We start from the raw sequence: 19,799 nt of genomic DNA, 5'->3' as shown, positions 1-19,799 counted from the left end.
AAATTTACATGGCTATGGTAAAACGTCCCCACAGACTCAAAAATAAAGTCGGTTTTCCGAAATTCAGACCCTAAGCCCAACTTTTGATTACGGGCAGAAGCAAAACCGATAAAAAACAGTCCCGAAATGTAAAGATAAGTGCATGAGCAGCTCCGGAATCGTCAAAATAGTATAGTTAGATGTAAAGAAGTCGACAAACGGATACATGGTTCAAAAGTTATGTACAAAACGAGAATATGCACCAAAATTGAATAAGTACTATACTATTGAATAAAACAATCGGTACAAATTGAATAAAGCAAATTAGTCGGAATATGTATACTATTACCTTTATCACTAATGTCTCTTTCTTTTCTTCGTAGGATTGTGTTCTACACGTCTCTTAACAACGCGGACGGTTGGATTGATCCAAATACCCTCATTATGATCATTTCTAATACAAGATTCATTCTCATTTTGATCGTATCTTGTACAAGATTCAATGCCAACACCAATATCACCTTGATCTTCAATGTTTTCATCAACTATTTTGTTAGATAAAAGCGCTATAGACCATTTCGTACTTGTCGGATCATTGACATAGAACACTTGTTTAGCTTGAGAGGCTAGAATGAAAGGCTCATCTTTGTACCCTACCCTATTGAGATCCACTTGCAAAAATCCTGACTTATCCATTCGTATGACACTATTATTTTCGACCCACTTGCAACCAAATACAGGAATCTGAAACTTCGCGTAATCAAACACCAAATACAATGTGTATCCATTAATTGCGTATGCGCTATAAGAAAGCACAATTACACTTGGACCATAGGCTAAACATCTCAACCTTTCTGTTACTGAAGCAGGATCTGAACGATACTTTGAATAAATATGATCCCTAAACCACGGTATGAAACTTCGATTGTGCTCTCGTACTATCCAGTTCTCATTTCTATTTGGATTTAAATCTCGAAGAACAACCTTGTGCATTTCAACATACGGCTCAACCTCAATCCAATTGTGCAGAACATACAAGTGCGCTTGATCCCGTTCGACCATTGATACTGTCACAACTTTATTTCCAATTACCCTTTTTCCTTCTTTTTTTTCGACAATATGTGATTTGGGGAGTCCAATTGATTGAACATTTGACAGATATTCAGTACAAAACTCAACCGCTTCTTCAACAACGTATTGTTCGGCAATACAACCCTCCGGTCGACTTCTGTTTTTCACGGACCCTTTTAATATTTTCATATAACGTTCAGTAGGGTACATCCATCTCATATAAGCTGGTCCGCACAATTGTGTCTCTTTCACAAGATGAACGACTAGATGAACCATTATGTCAAAAAACGAGGGAGGAAAATACATTTCAAGATCATATAAAGTAACAACTATCTCTTTTTGCAATGTTGGTAAGATCGCGGGATCGACCACCTTACTTCAAATTGACCTGAAGAAGAAACACAGCTTAGTTATTGCGCTTCTTACTTTTTCTGGCAGAATAGAACATATACCTATTGGTAAAAAATGTTCCGTTATAACATGGCAATCATGCGTCTTCAAACTCTTTAACTTGAGGTCTTTCATGGACACAAGTCTTCTAATATCTGAAGAGTAGCATTCTGGAACTTTAACTTCACTGAGGAACTTACACAATGTTTTCTTCTCCTTTCTAGATAGAGTGTAAACAGCAGGTGGCAGATATGTTCGTCTTCCTTTCGTCACGGGTCCCAATTCAGTTCTCATTCCCATGTTTACCATGTCCTTCCTTATGTTAAGGCCATCCTTAGACTTTCCTTGTATATTGAGTAACGTACCTATGACGCTGCCAAATACATTTTTTTCAATATGCATAACATCCAGGAAATGTCTTACGTACAACGACTTCCAATATGGAAGTTAAAAAAAAATTGACTTCTTCTTCCACCCACCCTTGACAAGTGAATGTGCAAAAGGCTTGCCAAACTGAGTGCTCATATCTTTCACCTTTTCAAAAATTTGATCACCTGACAAAAAAGGCGGGGCTGTACGATGTTTGGCCTTTCCATTGAATGCTTTTCTCCACCCACGGTAGTGATGATTAGAATTTAAGAATCTACGATGGCCGAGAAAGACATTCTTCTGACAAAGCTCCAATCGTGTCGTATCGGTTTCATCTTCACAAACAGGACACGCCTTTTGACCTTTATTGCTGTACCCGGATAGATTTCCGTATGCTGGAAAATCATTAATTGTTCCAAACAACATCGCCCTCAAGTTGAAACTTTCCTTCCTATACCCATCGTAAACCTCCACACCGTTCTCCCACAAAAACTTTAAATCTTCGATTAAGGGTGCCAAGTATACGTCTATGTCATTCCCTGAGTGTTTAGGCCCATAAATTAGCATAGATAACATCATGTACTTACGCTTCATACATAGCCACGGAGGTAGGTTATAAATCATAAGAATCACAGGCCATGTGCTATGCGAGATACTTTGAATACCATGCGGGTTCATTCCATCAGTAGACAATGACAAGCGAAGGTTTCTTGCTTCTTTTCCAAATTCAGGATAATCAGTATCAACTTTCATCCATTGTGGCGAGTCTGCCGGATGTCGCAACTTTCCATCAATAATTCTTTCATCTGCATGCCAAGTCAAGTGTCTTGAATCGGTCTCACTACGATACATGCGTCTAAATCTCGGAATTATAGGAAAATACCATAAGACTTTGGCAGGAGACAACTTTTTCTTATATCGAGGGGCACCGCATTTAGGACACTCATTCAACGTTGCATACTCGTTTCGAAACAAAACGCAATCGTTTGGACATGCATGTATCTTATCATAGCTCATGCCAATAGAGGACAACATCTTTTTGGCTTCATACGTTCGATTCGGAAGAACATTATCCTTTGGTAGCATATCTTTCATAAGGGCTAATAACTCTGTGAAACTTTTATCCGACCATCTATTGTCCGCCTTTAAGTTGTACAACTTTAACACCGCAGACAATCTTGTGAATTTTGAACAACCATCATACAACGGTTTCTCTGCATCGCTTACCAACCTCTCAAACATTTTGGGACAATCCTCAAGATCTTCTTCAAGCGCTTCTGCAATCTCTTCGACTCGATCGCAATCGTATGTGTCTGTGCAATCGTCGTTTGAAGCATACTTCCCATTACACCTCGACTCAGCATTCCCGTTACTTTTCTCACCATGCATTGTCTAACATGTATAACTTCTATCAATTCCAAACCGTAGTAAATGGGATGCCAACTTATTCCCGTCAACCTTACCCCCATAACAGCAACCCAAGCAAGGACATGGCATTCGAATCGGGTCTTCGGAGTGCGCAACCGCAAACTCAACGAATTCCCATACCCCTTTCTCGTACTCTTTCGACAATCGGTTTGAATTCATCCATGTCTTATCCATGTCTTAATTAAGCTAAACAAATGCTTCTTGGTTTCTCTATCAGGTACTAAGGAATTCTGTCAAGATAATAAATAGCTATCATCATTATGTCTTGATCAGAATACCTAATGAGATCTTATAAAGTGTGAATAATAGAATGCCTAATCAGAAGGGTTTGTTCTTCGTTCTAGTTTCGTATTCTCTTCGTATTTGTTTTTCTGGGCGGTTTTGAGGATGAGATACGGTTTTGAGGAGTTTTTATGGAGTTTTTATGGAGTTCTTCGTAGATGGCAGCGATGGTTCTTCGTTTCTTCGTTCTGGGCAGCAATGGCAGTGAAAGAAGAATTAGGGATTATGAAACAGCTATTATTTTGATTTTAAAAATTTTAATTAACGAAACAGCTATGAAAGCGCTTTTAGAAAGCGCTCTGGTAGCCCTGCCTTTACCAGCGCTTTTTAGGATAAAAGCGCTTTCGTACCCCCCCCTTTAAGAGCGCTTCTGAAAGCGCTTTCATAAGCCACCTATAAGAGCGCTTTTTGAAAGCGCTTTCGTACCCCCCCTATAAGAGCGCTTTTTTAAAGCGCTTTCGTACCCCCCCCAATAAGAGCGCTTTTAGAAAGCGCTTTCGTACCCCCCCCCTTTAAGAGCGCTTTTTTTGCGTGTTTTTTTATTTTGTTTTTAGCGAAACCTATGCCAGCGCTTTCTCCTAAAAGCGCTTTAGTAGGGGTGCTGCTAAAAGACAAATTTGGCATAGTGTACAATAAAAGGAAGAAGAGTTTAGTGAAGAAGGTCGATATCAACCCTTTGTGGTATCGAGGCTTGTGCGATTATTTATGGCCCATACGATCCTCAACCTGAGATCTGGCCATCACCGTCGGGAATTGAAAAGGTGCTTTCGAAATTCAAGGCAGCGCCTGAGTTTGGTCAAAGCAGAAGGATGGTGGATCAAGAGAGTTTTCTGAAACAAAGAATTGGGAAGGCTGAAAAGCAACTTAAAAGGCAATGGGCAGATAACAAAGAGACAGAGACAACCATGCTGATGTTTCAATGTCTCGATGCTGGGAAGGTCGTGCATAACGATATGTCAATGAGTGATTTGAATGATCTTTCTTGCATGATTGATCATAATTTGAGGAAGATAGGTAGAATGAAGGAATCCGATGATAGTGAAAATATTAATCACCAAAATCCAATCGAAAGTCAAGTCATGGCTGCTCAAAGCCAAGTCCGACTCCCCATGGCACCACCACCGCCGCCACCACCAACCGCACCTGATAATGATGAAATTAAAATGATGAGTAGGTTGGGATGGATATGAATAATAATTTCATTCAAAAGCAGTTGTTTATGGACTTGATGATGCATATCCTTTGAGGTGGATATCACGAATTTAGTCCAAATTTTTAATTATAGGATGATTTATAATTTGTTTTTTTTTTGTACGTGAAGATACAATCATTGGTCATCTGTAATTTTCACATGTTTTATGTATTTCTGTGTGCTTTCAATACTTTTGCAATATCCTTAATCTTGACTATTAACAATTATATTTATATATAGAAATAATGAAACACACGAATGAAAGGGTTGTGAAAGTTGAGTTCAAGTTTTGAGATGCAACTAAGGGGAAATGAGAACAATTAATTTTTGCAACCAATTAAGATCCCTCTAGTATTATTTCTAAGGGGGTGAGAGGTAAGAATCATAGAAACAAATGAATTAATAAATGATAATCAACCAACAATAATAAGTTGGGAATTGGTCTTGAATGAAGAAGTGTCTCGTGACCTCAAAACTTGTTACAAATCTACTTTAAGAAGATTAAAATGAAGTGTAACAAACCCACTAGTTCTTTTTGAAAATTTTCATTGAGAGCTTGTAATTAATATTTTATAAAAGCACTATTGTAGACACTATCTTTAATAACACCTTTTAGAAAAACATTATTAATACCCTTTATTTATTCTTTTAAGAAAATGAGATTTTGGACCTTAGAACAACTGATTTTCATCTTTTATGAGGCTCATCTTCTTCAATCTCTATTTCATGACTTCTGAGAGCACTAACCAACTCCTCAAGAGATATGTTATTGAGATCATTAGAGAGCTTTTAACACAATTACCATAGTAGGTCTTCATTTCTTGGGTAGACTTCTGATGATCTTTTTAACATAATCAACAGTAGTATAACATTTGTCCAGAACCTTGAGTCTTGTGACTAGAGATTGAAACCTTGAAAACATAGTTTCCACAGTTTCTTCTTCTTCTTCCATCATGAAGGTTTCATACTTTTGAATTAAGGCCAAGGCCTTAAATTCTTTGACTTGAGCATTGCCTTCACGAATCATTCTTAACGAATCAAGAATGTCTTTTTAATTTCTAAATTTCTATTTGTAATTTTCTCATATTCATTGTGGGATATGGCATTGAGAATAATGGTTCAACCTTTGTGATGATTCTTAAACGCACATTTCTGTTCATCACCCATTCCGTTTGTAGGAATGGGAATACCAATCGCAATAACAAGTGTTATATACCCATTGGTGACAATCTCCCAGAGATCAATATCATATCCTAGAAAGAAAATTTCTAGTCTATCTTTCCAATAGTCAAATCGTTTTCCATCAAATACTGGAGGTTTAGCAATGTAACTATCTCTTCCATGAGTATTAGCAGCGCCATCCATTTAAAAAGTTTGTCTCATGCTGGATCTCTCTTTATGGTTAAGTGTTTGATAAAAAACAAAGAGTCGGACCTTTGATTCCAATTGAAGGTAGAGAAAAACATAAGAAAGGGGGGGTTTGAATGGGGTTTTCTAAAAAAATTTCTTCTTAGAAAGATTATTCAGAAAAGTCAATGAGATAGTTAAGAGGGAGAAAAAAATAAAACGTTGCGATTATCCAGGTTCACCTTAGAAAAGGTTATTCCTGTCCACCCGCCAAGGTGATTTCTCCTTAGAAAATGACTTAATCCACTAATCTTTATAGATTAGTAACAACCTCTAAGAACCTAGAAATACACCTTAGCCCTCTCATGTATACAGACTAAAAACCTAGTCACTTGAGGAATACAAATCTCAATAATTTTACAAATGGTAATGTTTACAAAGATATAAGTTCTGAAAAGCATATTTAAACATAAACAATTTAGCACAGATGTTAACACAATCTAATGAGCAACAACTCTTGTGTTCTACAGATTCTTAGAAACTAGATTTCTCACAATGGAGTGTTTAGTACAGTTTTTCTAAGATCTTTCTTTGTCTTTTTCTCTTTAAAGTTTATTTCCTGAGTTTGAAAATATAGCTTGAATAGCGTTGTAAATCGGCAACATCTTCAAATGAGAGTGTCTCTTATATATGTCCCATGGAAAAGATGACCCTTGAGAGAGGACAAGACATAGCTTTCCTTGATGTAATAGCTCTAGAAAGTCGTGGGGAACAAAGAGCACACAAAAGAAGAAATCATACGATACGTCTTGCAATAGTGGAAAAGACTATGTAATGTTGTACCATATTGCTTCTATTGCAAGTTTATGATCATTCTTCTTTTGAGATTTACTTCTTATCTAAAGTGAAGAGAGTAGCGAAGAGATCATGTAACGTAGACGTTCCAAGAGAAAATATTTTTCAGAGCCAAAAGGAAGTCTTTAGAGTTGTTAGTAGTAGCCTATCTCAACGATACATTTTGAATTCAGAGCTGGAGGAAAAAAGCGTATCTGAGCTGAATTATAATCTTGAATAGTAGCTTAACTTCAAAACATTTATAATTCCTTTTTCTCACGAGTCATTCAACATTCTTCGAAACTGCTGATGTCACATCATAATTTAGATGAATAGTTATTCTAATGTGTGATGACGCTGATTCTGATGATATTTTTGGACAACAGCCCTAATCAACCAGAATAGTGAATCTACAAACTTAAGAAACTATTAGAGTACAAAATATTTGTATAACAAATATATGTATTGTTATCATCAAAACTTAAATATTAAATGCAAAACCAAATCCTGTTCTAACAATTGTAAGTCGCGACCCTTAGACGAGGCTTTAAGTTAAATCCCATCAGACAAGATTTTAAGTTAAGTTCCTTAGAGGGAAATTCCCCCAAGCATTTCTTGAGGAGAATTCAATTTTTTGTACTTTGTATGTTATTAGTATTCTCGTTATTTGTAGGACAATTTGTAACCATGCCTTTTAGGAGTTTTTCTATAAAGAGTATGTTCACACATTTGGAGATTCGCTTAAGAAATTCTTAGTGTTATGTCCAGTATGTTATTCATAGTATTGGTATTGAATTAGCATCCTGTCAAGGATTCTTCTATGAATGTCCAACAATGTAATTACCCTGTAGGGTGGTAACAATATTCTAGTGGATGTCTAGCGATATAATTATCGTGTAGGGAAGAAATGATCTAATATTGGAAGTCCTATAACTATAAGATGCAATCTAAGATAGAAAGGGGGGTTGAATTAGGATTGCTAGTTTTTTCTCGCTTATGCGTAGAGTTTCTTAAGATTAATGTTTCTTTAAGATTACTGTAAAGGGCAAAATTTTAAAGGCATAAATTAAAGAACATGGGTGGATTATTCTAGTTCCCCTAATTAATTAAAGGGTACATCTAGCCCCTATACTCCTTAGAGGATTATCCTTTATGTTTAGTTCCTTGTGCTAGTCCTCACAATTACCCCTTTTACGACCTTAGACATTTAAATAAAAAACACTACTTTATTTTAACAAAAACTTATCACAACAACTTTGATAATTAAGTCATAACACACAATTTATAAATGATTTTGAATAAGATTTCTTCTTGGATTAAATTCGAAGTTGAATGATTGATTTATTTTGTCTTTCTTTATATCACAATTCAAACTTATATATCTTTGTAGCTTAAAAATTTTTAATGAAACTTTTGAATGATTTAAAATTTATGCAAAGTTCCAATAATTTAAAATTGTATGAACAGTTTAAAAACAATTTTTGAATTGTTTGAAATTGATCATTTAAAAGAGGCGATTTCATTTTCTAGTGTATGATACCGTATTTATACACCTTTAGAAGCCTTATTGAATGATTGTTTAAGTTAGAAAATGTTTCGTGAAGCTTTTGCATTCATATGAGTGATTTTAGTTCATGAAAACTCACACTGGTTCATGTTGTAGTTGATTACAACACACTTGTAATTGACCACAACAATGTAATGTTCCAATTTTTTGAATTTTGGCAGCTTGTAATCAATTATAAGAATGATGTAATCAATTAAAGCTTTGCTTCCAACATAATAAATAGTTATTAAGGAAATTCTTTCATGGGTTTCATCTATGTAGCACCAACACCTTTGAAAAAAAGGCGTGTCCATATCTGCGTCGGTGTCAGGCACCGACACTAACATTTGTGATTATATTTAATTTATTCATTTTTTAAAATTTTTATCGGTGTCTCCGTGTCAGTGTCGATGTCTTGTTTGGGGTGTCCGTGCTTCATAGGTTTTCATGCCCAATGATGTAAGAAGGTTGTAGATAAAGTATGGGACAAAATTCTAAGAATTCAAAGTATTATAACATGAATGGGAATGAGTAATTTAATCATGGTCAATCATCTAAATTCTTCACTTGATTTTCAATACTCAATCATCTTATTTACATAAACTAGATAAAATAAACCCTCTCCACAATCTCTCCTTTTTTGAAGCGAAAAACTATTTGAACATGGGTTTTTTATAAGAGTTGAAAAATGTTGGAAATACCCCTATGTTGTATGACTCCCCCTCAATTGCTAAATCTTTTAACGTTGGGATCTTGTAATCGTGTAATTTGATTAAGCATATAAAAACACAACCAACCTTTTCTCCCTCTTTTGACATTATTTAAATGAAGATAAAATGGCAAAACAAGGTATAAAGGAGCATACTGAAGATGAGAAAAAGCCAAGAAGGGGGGTTAAATTTTCTTGACTTTTACTTTATTTCTCTTTAAATCTGTTATCATATTTTGAACATTATGTTAAGAATATAAGTTAAAAATACTTTGTTATCTCTTCAAAGAACACTTGACAGATTCTGAGTATAAGATTCAGAACCTGAGTAAGTTTATAATGTGATTCGCGGTTGAGATAGACATAGAAACATATAATAAGTTCAGAGTCAAAAAGAAAAGAGGGACACAAAACAATTATCATGATTCCTCTTCCAAGCCGAGAGTACTCCCGTCCCTTTGCACTTCCAAGAGATTTCAACTATAACCAAAATCTGATTACAAATTGCTCAATCACACAAGAAAGAGACTTCCGTTGCTCAAACCCTTAAGTAAGTGACTTCTATGCTCAATCACACAAGCAAGATACTTCCAATGCTCAAACCCTCAAGTAAGAGACTTATATGCTCAAGCACACAAGCAAAAGACTTCCAATGCTCATACCCTCAAATAGGAGACCTTTGACTCTTTACAAATAGTTACGAGAGTTGAGATATAGTACCCTTGATATTCAATCAGAACTTGTCAGACTCTCTATTAATAAAGCAGGAGCATTCCACAAAGATAAGTCGAGCTCTAAGCAACTTTTGACAAATCTAGAAGATCTTTCTCCTTAAGCATCTCACCCATATGATCTCCTTAAGCATCTCACCCATATGGGTCTCATGTTTTTGGGCTATGTACATCCCAATTAAAAATCAGCAAGTCGAGTTAATTATTGAGTCGTAAAATAATAAGATCAAACATAATAAAGACTTTTTTTATAAGCATTTCGCCCTTACGAGCCTCATGCTTGGGGGCTATGTACATACGTATACACTTGGGACAAATGTATACCTGGTCTAAAGAGAGCCCACACAGTTTCCAAATTGTACATCCTGAATAATTTAAGCCGGGCTCTGAGCCCGAACGTGGAGCAACTCGCCCATCTTATTCGAGATGATTCAAGAATGCATAAACAGGTTGGGCGTGTTAGTAGGTTCGATACTCTCATAAAGCATGTTGCTCTTACAAGCCTCATGCTTCGTGGATTATGTACTTTTGGATTTTTAGAAGCCAGACTCCAGTCCTTGGCATGGGCCAACCCGTTTAATTTGATATATCAACTCATAATCAACATATCCAATTGGGAGATAATACATATCAGTGTGTAAATATGATTTTAAATGCACATAAACAACCATAAAAGGACATTAGTAGATAGGAGAACATGAGACTTAAATCCTTAACAATGTTCAATAAATTGAACCACATATTATAAATAATTTAGTTTACTAAATTTAAGTTAAAAACCAATTTAAATTGTCTAACTAATTTTATGAAAAAAATTAGTTTAAAGAACAAAATTTATAATTACATTAAAATAAAATAAATATTTTATTAGTTTTTTCTTATAACTAATATAAAAAAATAAATTAGGCAGGATCTATAGTGTTGTATTCACCACAAGTACATATACATATTTAGATAAAGATAATAAGTTGATTAGGTAAAAAAATTTATAATTATTTTTTTTCTCCCAAATACTAGATATTTACTAATAAAATTAATTTGGACTATAGTGTATTACCAAAATTTTCATATTTTTACTTATTTTAAATTTTAATATTAATTAATTGATTTAAGTATTAATTAGAAAATTTCTGTATTGCACTTTATGTTTATATATTATATATGTTCACATATTAAATATTTATTAAAAAAGTTAGTAAGATTAATAATTATATAGAAGTAGAAAATATAGGCTTAATACCTTTTTAGTCCCTTACCTTTACCTCTGGGTCCATTTTAGTCCCTTTTCTTTTAAAACGACCAATTTAGTCCTTTATCTCTTCAAATAACATCATACCAGTCCTTTCCGTCTATTTTTCAAAAACGGCGTCAAATGTTGGCAACGTGGCATCTTAGGTGGCATTTATTTCAATTTATTTTATTTTTTAATCTTAAAAATTAAAAGAAGATAAATTAATTTACTTCTGTTTTTTTAATATAGTAGACCTTCTAATTCTCAAACATTATTATATCTATGGCATCATTCAAATCCATAACTTTTTCATTCAATCCACAGTTACACAAAATCTGCAGCATCAAACAAAATCCATAATTTCTGCAACATCATACAAAAAATCTGTGTTATAATACATATCAAGAAAAAGAAAAAAAAACAAAACTCATTTTCATTATCTACTAACAAAATTAATAATCAAAAGTAAATAACAAAATAAATAAAATCTGAAGAAGAGGTTGAAGAATCAAAACGAAAGATCTTGTCGGCACAACTTCTTCTTGCTAATATCATCTTTCTACCTTATAATTTCTTCTTGCTTTTGCTCTCGTCGGCACAGCGGCGTACAATTTCTTTCTCCCTTACCATTTCTAGCAAACTTTTCCAGATTCGTCCATTCATAAAAAAACAGACGGATAGCAAACCCCACACACACATTCCATTTGAGAGTTGATTATTTTATTCACTTTCTTAAAATTTGGGATCAATTGGTAAAGCAAATTGGGGTTTAGGTATTTTGGAAAAGGGCAAAATTAAAAAATGAGATATGAAGATATGAGTAATGGAAGGGAATACATAGGTCATGTTTTCGGTGTAAGTTGAAATTAAGAGGGAAAGAGATTTTTATGGGTAGCGTTGTTGTGTTTTTCTGGGTTTTAGTGAAGAGGTGTATGAATGTTTGAGGAAGATTATAATCAAACTGAGTTTTGGTGGATGAATGTATGAAGGATGATGATGAATTTCTAGGTGGGTATGAAGGAGGATGATGAATTTCTAGGATAATGATGAATTTTTGGGTGGGTATGAAAGAGGATGATGAAGGTTTAGGACAATGATGAATTTTTAGATGGGTATTATGAACAGAAGAATAAAGAGAGACAGAAGAAATGAAAGAAAATTTTGTTTTTTATTTGTTTTTGTTTTTTTTAATTCACCTAAGTGCCAAGTGTATGACAGGTGTTCTCTTTTTTTGACTTTGACTAACGGACCTAACAGAAGGATTAACGTGGCGCTGTTTGAAGAGATAAAGGACTAAATTGGTCATTTTAAAAGAAAAGAGACTAAAATGGACCCAGAGGTAGAGGTAAGGAACCAAAAAGGGTATTTAGCCGAAAATATATTAAAGCTAATGTAGGCCAACAACTAACCACGTACGTGCATGAATCTATAGATTACGATTCATGAATCATATAATTTAAATATTGCAAATGTTAAGAGGTAAATGTCATTAAAGTTTTCCTTTTAAATATTGACATAGATGGAATAAAAATAAGGAGACATTTTACCGTTGAAAAATGCCAATTGGAAAATCATTCATACATATACTGATATACATGTATCTAACCACATACGTATAGAGAATCTGGTGTATATATACAGTACATTTTTCAGAATACAAAAATCACAACCATCAACTTTTTCTTCTTTTTCTCTATTGATTTTCATCTTATTCTTGCCAAAAACCATGACTAGAAAGAAGGTGAAGCTTGCTTTCATTGAGAATAATACTGCAAGGAAAACAACTTACAATAAAAGGAAGAAGGGTTTATTGAAAAAGGTCGATGAAATATCAACCCTTTGCGGTATCGATGCTTGTGCGATAGTTTATGGCCCATACGATCCTCAACCTGAGATCTGGCCATCTCCGTCGGGAGTTGAAAAGGTGCTTACGAAATTCAAGGCAGTGCCTGAATTTGATCAAAGCAGAAGAATGGTGGATCAAGAGAGTTTTCTGAAACAAAGAATTGGGAAGGCTGAAAAGCAACTTAAAAGGCAATGGGCAGATAACAAAGAGAAAGAGACAACCATGCTGATGTTTCAGTGTCTCAATGCTGGGAATGTCGAGCAGAACGATATGTCGATGGATGTTTTGAAAGATCTTTCTTGCATCATTGATCATAATTTGAGGAAGATTGGTAGAAGGATTGAATCAGGTGATAGTGAAAATGTTATTCATCAGAATAAAAGTGAAAGTCAAGTCATGGCTGCTCAAAGCCAAGTCCAATAGGAGGCAGATGATACTCAAGAAATTGCATGCACTCTCCAATATATATTGAAGAGGATCTACACCTGTTGCTGGATGAACTAGAGATTCTAATGATGAGCAAGCTACATAAGATGTCTAAGAAGCAGTTGAGGATGATACACAGATGGTGATCGAGATACAAGTGCCCCTTCATTTTAAGACGGATGTTGCGCTGCAGACGACTACTAAGGCGAGTGCTATGAGGGATATGGAGGTTACTTCTGAAGGATAGAAAAACACTTAGAAAGGGGGGGATTGAATAAGTGTGACTTAAAAACTTGAGCGATAAAAATAAAATGCACAATTATTTTTATCCTGGTTCGCTGTTAACGAAGCTACTCCAGTCCACCCCCGCAGAGATGATTTACCTCAACTGAGGATTTAATCCACTAATCGCACGGATTACAATGGTTTTCCACTTAGCCGCAACTAAGTCTTCCAGAGTCTTCTGATCACAACCTGATCACTCCAGGAACAACTGCTTAGTTCACTCCTAAGACTTTTCTAGAGTCTACTGATCAACACGATCACTCTAGGCTTAGTTCACTCCTAAGACTTTCTGCTCAGCCAACTGCCAAGACTTCCTGCTCAGCCAACTGCCAAGACTTCCTGCTCAGCTAACTGCTAAGACTTCCTAGAGTATACTGATCAACTGATCACTCTAGTTCCTTACAACTTAATGTAATCTATTCAAGAGTTTACAAATGCTTCTTAAAAGCGATAATCACAACTGTGATATTTCTCTTACAATTTAAGCTTAATCTCACTAAGATATTACAACAGCAATGTAGTGAGCTTTGATGAAGATGAAGATTCTGAGTTTTGATTTGAACAGAGTTTCAGCAAGTTTGATATGAGTTGTTTTGGTGCAGAATCGTTAACCTTGCTTCTCATCAGAACTTCATATTTATAGGCGTTGAGAAGATGACCGTTGAATGCATTTAATGCTTTGCGTGTTCCGTACAGCTTTGCATTTAATGTTATACGCTTTTGTCAACTACCTCGAGCCTTGTTCACGCTGTGTCTACTGACGTAGCCTTTAGTAGCTTTAACGTTCCTTTTGTCAGTCAGCGTAGTCTGCCACGTGTACTTCCTTCTGATCTGATGTTTGTGAATACGACGTTTGAATATCATCAGAGTGAAACAGCTTGGTGCACAGCATCTTCTGATCTTCTGACCTTGAAGTGCTTCTGAGCGTGATACCATCTTCTGATCTTCAGTGCTTCTGATCTCATGTTCTTCTGATGCTTCCATAGACCCATGTTCTGATTCTGCTTCGACCATCTTCTGATGTCTTGCCAGACCATGTTCTGATGTTGCATGCTGAACCATTTGAGACACATCTTCTGAGCGCTGAATTATGCGTACTCTTTATATATATTTCCTGAAAGGGAAATTGCATTGGATTAGAGTACCATATTATCTCAAGCAAAATTCATATTATTGTTATCATCAAAACTAAGATAATTGATAAGAACAAATCTTGTTCTAACAATCTCCCCCTTTTTGATGATGACAAAAACATATATAAATGATATGAATTTGCGATCAGAAAGAGTAGACGGCAAAAGACAAATTACACAGCTATAGCATAAGCATATGAATATGTCTCCCCCTGAGATTAACAATCTCCCCCTGAGATAAATAATCTCCCCCTGAAATAAATACTCGAAGAACTTTAATAAAAGACTTCCCTGATTATTTCGGTAGAGACGATCATATGAGCTTCTGCCTTCAGAGAATCCATAGCTTCTGACTTCTGCTTCCATTGGACAGCTTCAGAACTTGAATTTCTTTGATCTTCAGAACATTCACAGCTTCTGACTTCTGCTTCCATTCAGGACAGCTTCAGAACTTGAATTTCTTTGATCTTCAGAACATTCACAGCTTCTGACTTCTGCTTCCATTCAGGACAGCTTCAGAACTTGAATTTCTGGATCTTTTAGAACATTCACATCTTCTGATTTCTGCTTCCCTCGGATAGCTTCAGAACTTTGAATGTCTACTAACATCACTTCATGCTAGATTTGTATCAGAACATTGTTGAATGTACCAGAGCATCATTTGAGCATCTCTACATCCTGAAATGTTACAGAACAAAAACTAAACGACAAAAGTCAGCATGAACGAGTTAGAACATAAAATGTATATTCAAATACATGATATGTATCAGAGCCAAATGTATCAGAGCATTTTAGGCTAAAAACATGTATCAGAGCAAATAATGTATCAGAGCCATAACATTATGTGTATCAGGGCAAATAGAATTTTGTCATAACAGGATAGACAGTGATATTCAAATTCTATTATCAGTGCTTCTGATCTCTGAAGCTTGACAGCACTCAGCTTGCTTCAGTTTCAATGGTTTTGCTTCTAGTGTTTGCTTTGAAGATTCACTTCACTTCTTTGTACCTGCAAAACACTTAAACCATATAGAACTTGCAGTTCTTGTTAGTGAATGTGTGGGAGCCTTTACCCAGCAACTGATAGATTTAATCAAATCATTTATCATTTATCTTTCTCCCCCTTTTTGTCATAACATCAAAAAGTATATTTAAAAAGATTCAGATGTATAACACGACAAAAGAAAACATTTACTGGAATGTAAAACACAAAGAAACGTTAGTAATAACCGAATCATAATTTCTAAACGAATTCAATCAGAACTTCTGATAAAAAAAATTTTCCACATTCATTTCAGAAGATACTCATACATGAGAAATTCTCATCTTCTCATTCTGGGCATAAATCCATACTGATGTTCTTCAGAATGAACTTAAACCTATCTTCAGCCAGGGGTTTTGTAAAGATATCAGCCCATTGATGGTCTGTATCAACAAAGTTTAAAGATATAACACCCTTCTGAACATAGTCCCTTATGAAATGATGTTTTATCTCAATATGTTTAGCTTTTGAATGAAGAATAGGATTCTTAGATAAACATATAGCAGAAGTATTATCACAGAATATAGGAATGTTACTCTCAAATATCTGATAATCTTCTAACTGACTCTTCATCCAGAGCATCTGTGTACTACAACCAGCAGCTGCGACATATTCTGCTTCTGTGGTTGATAGAGCAATGGTTGCTTGCTTCTTGCTGTACCAGGAGATTAAGTGACTTCCAAGAAATTGGCAACTTCCTGAAGTACTTTTTCTTTCAATTCTGTCTCCAGCATAATCAGCATCGCAGAATCCTACTAAGTTGTATTCTTTAGATTTTCTGTAAACTAAACCAACATTAGTAGTACCTTTCAGATACCTTAGAATCCTCTTAACAGCAGTTAAATGAGATTCTCTAGGATCCGATTGGAATCTAGCACACAAACAAACACTGAACAGAATGTCAGGTCTAGAAGCAGTCAGATATAGAAGAGATCCAATCATACCTCTGTATAGCTTCTGATCTACCTTCTTACTTACCTCATCCTTACCTAGGATGCATGTTGGATGCATAGGAGTTTTGGCTTCTTTGCAGTCTAGAAGATTGAACTTCTTCAGAAGTTCCTTCACATACTTGGTTTGGTGAACATACGTTCCTTCTGATGTTTGATTTATTTGTATTCCAAGGAAATACTTGAGTTCTCCCATCATGCTCATTTCAAACTCAGCCTGCATAGACTTAGCAAACTCCTTTCCAAGTGTAGCATTAGATGTTCCAAAAATAATATCATCTACATATATTTGACAAATTAAAATATCCTTTTCAAAGGTTTTACAAAAGAGAGTAGTGTCCACTTTTCCTCTAGTGAAACCATTATCTAGAAGGAAAGAACTTAAACGTTCATACCAAGCTCTGGGAGCCTGTTTCAATCCATACAATGATTTCTTAAGTTTAAAAACATGATTAGGAGACATAGAGTCTTCAAAACCAGGAGGTTGATGGACATAAACTTCTTCATCTATATAACCATTTAAGAAGGCACTCTTAACATCCATCTGATAGAGAGTGATGTTATGTTGAGTGGCAAAAGAAATTAATAGACGAATAGACTCTAACCTGGCCACTGGTGCAAAGGTTTCTGTGTAGTCAATCCCTTCTTGCTGACTATAACCCTGAGCCACCAGTCTGGCTTTGTTCCTTACCACTTCACCTTTCTCACTAAGCTTGTTTCTGAAGACCCATTTTGTACCAATTATGTTGAATCCATCTGGTCTAGGAACAAGATCCCAAACATCATTCCTTGTAAACTGATTTAGTTCTTCTTGCATAGCAATTATCCAGTCTGGATCTTCTAGAGCATGATCAACAGAAGTTGGCTCGATCAAAGATACAAGACCTAATTGACAGTCTGCATTGTTCCTAAGGAATGCTCTTGTTCTGATTGGATCATCCTTCTTTCCAAGAATGACATCTTCTGAATGACCAGAGATGAGTCTGGATGATCTTCTGACAGATGGTTCTTCAGAAATACTTAGATCCTCCAGAGAAGCTGTTACTTGATCTTCAGATTCTTTGCTTCTGAGGAGCTCTGCTTCTGATGCGTTGCTTCTTGGCTCAACAACTTCTGATATGTCAATATCACAACCTGCAAAATTATCAACTTGCTTTGGTTTTTCAGAACCAAGCTTATCATCAAACCTGATATTGATTGATTTTTCTACAACCAATGTTTCAGTATTGTATACCCTGTAGCCTTTTGAGCGTTCAGAATATCCAAGAAGGAAACACTTTTGAGCTTTGGAATCAAACTTACCAAGATGATCTTTAGTGTTCAGAATAAAGCACACACATCCAAAAGGATGGAAATATGAAATGTTGGGCTTTCTATTCTTCCACAATTCATAGGGAGTCTTGTTTAGAATAGGTCTGATAGAGATTCTATTCTGAATATAACATGCAGTGTTTATTGCTTCTGCCCAGAAATGCTTAGCCATATTGGTTTCATTGATCATGGTTCTGGCCATTTCTTGAAGAGTCCTATTCTTTCGTTCTACAACCCCATTTTGCTGTGGAGTTCTAGGACAAGAGAAATCATGGGCAATACCATTTTCTTTGAAGAATTCTTCAAAGGATTTGTTCTCAAATTCACCACCATGATCACTTCTGACCTTTATGATTTTACACTCTTTTTCAGATTGAATCTGAATGCAGAAATCAAAGAACACTGAATGAGTCTCACCCTTGTGTTTTAAGAATTTTACCCATGTCCAGCGGCTATAATCATCTACGATGACTAATCCGTATTTCTTTCCTCTGACAGATGCTGTTTTGACTGGTCCAAACAGATCAATGTGCAAGAGTTCTAATGGCCTTGAGGTAGAAACAACATTCTTAGACTTGAATGCAGGTTTGGAGAACTTGCCTTTCTGACATGCTTCACAAAGAGCATCTGATTGGAATTTCAGATTAGGGAGTCCTCTGACAAGATTCAGTTTGTTAATTTGAGAGATCTTTCTCAAACTAGCATGACCTAATCTCCTGTGCCAGACCCACTGCTCTTCAGAAACAGACATAAGACAAGTCACCTTCTGACTCATAAGATCTTGCAGATCTGTCTTATAAATGTTGTTCTTCCTCTTGCCTGTAAATAGGATTGAGCCATCCTTCTGATTTACAGCCTTGCAAGACTCTTGATTAAAGATTATATCATAACCATTGTCACTTAATTGACTGATAGATAAAAGGTTATGTGTTAATCCTTCTACAAGAAGTACATTAGAGATGGAAGGAGAGTTACCAGATTTTATAGTTCCAGAGCCAATTATCTTGCCCTTCTGATCTCCTTCGAACTTGACTTCTCCTCCAGACTTAAGCACCAGGTCTTGGAACATAGACCTTCTTCCTGTCATGTGTCGCGAGCATCCAGAGTCCAGGTACCATGACATGTTGTGCTTTGTCCTTCTTGCAGCCAAGGATATCTGCAATAGGAATAATCTTATCCTTAGGTACCCACATCTTTTTGGGTCCTTTCTTGTTAGATTTTCTCAAGTTCTGATTGAACTTGGGTTTAACAATGTAAGCAATAGGAGGAACAGCATGATAATTCTTAATGTGAGTTTCATGATATTTCCTAGGTTGTGTCACATGCTTCTTAGTGTGTGTAATGTGAAAACTCTGTGCATGTGAGGTGTGCCTAATATCATGTGAGTGGCCATACTTGAACTGATCATACAATGGCTTGTATGTAATTTTCATTTCATCAACAGGTTCAAGTTTGTATGGGGTTTCACCCTCATAACCAATGCCAACTCTTTTGTTTCCAGACACAGCATATATCATAGAAGCTAGCTGACTTCTGCCAATACTTCTAGATAAGAACTTTCTGAAACTTAAATCATATTCTTTCAGAATATGGTTCAGACTAGGAGTGGATTTTTCTGAATCAGAAGGAGATCCAACATTATTGGATAGTTTTAAAAGTTTTTCTTTTAATTCAGAATTCTCCAACTCAAGCTTCTT

At 35.5% G+C, this 19,799-nt stretch overlaps 2 protein-coding genes across 2 annotated transcripts; both read left to right on the top strand.

Annotated features, from left to right (window-relative positions):
* The first annotated feature begins 4,328 nt into the window (after positions 1-4,328).
* On the top strand, positions 4,329-4,709 carry LOC131658567 (agamous-like MADS-box protein AGL80). The gene has a single exon (XM_058927847.1). The coding sequence runs from the start codon at positions 4,329-4,331 to the stop codon at positions 4,707-4,709; it is 381 nt and encodes a 126-aa protein (XP_058783830.1).
* Positions 4,710-12,835: 8,126 nt separating this feature from the next.
* On the top strand, positions 12,836-13,378 carry LOC131658566 (agamous-like MADS-box protein AGL80). The gene has a single exon (XM_058927846.1). It carries the CDS (start codon positions 12,836-12,838, stop codon positions 13,376-13,378), a length of 543 nt encoding a protein of 180 aa, XP_058783829.1.
* The last annotated feature ends 6,421 nt before the right edge of the window (positions 13,379-19,799 follow it).

Source organism: Vicia villosa, linkage group LG3 (assembly GCF_029867415.1).
Source record: "Vicia villosa cultivar HV-30 ecotype Madison, WI linkage group LG3, Vvil1.0, whole genome shotgun sequence".
Taxonomy (NCBI): Eukaryota; Viridiplantae; Streptophyta; class Magnoliopsida; order Fabales; family Fabaceae; genus Vicia; species Vicia villosa.
This window is presented reverse-complemented; position numbering and strand designations above follow the sequence as displayed.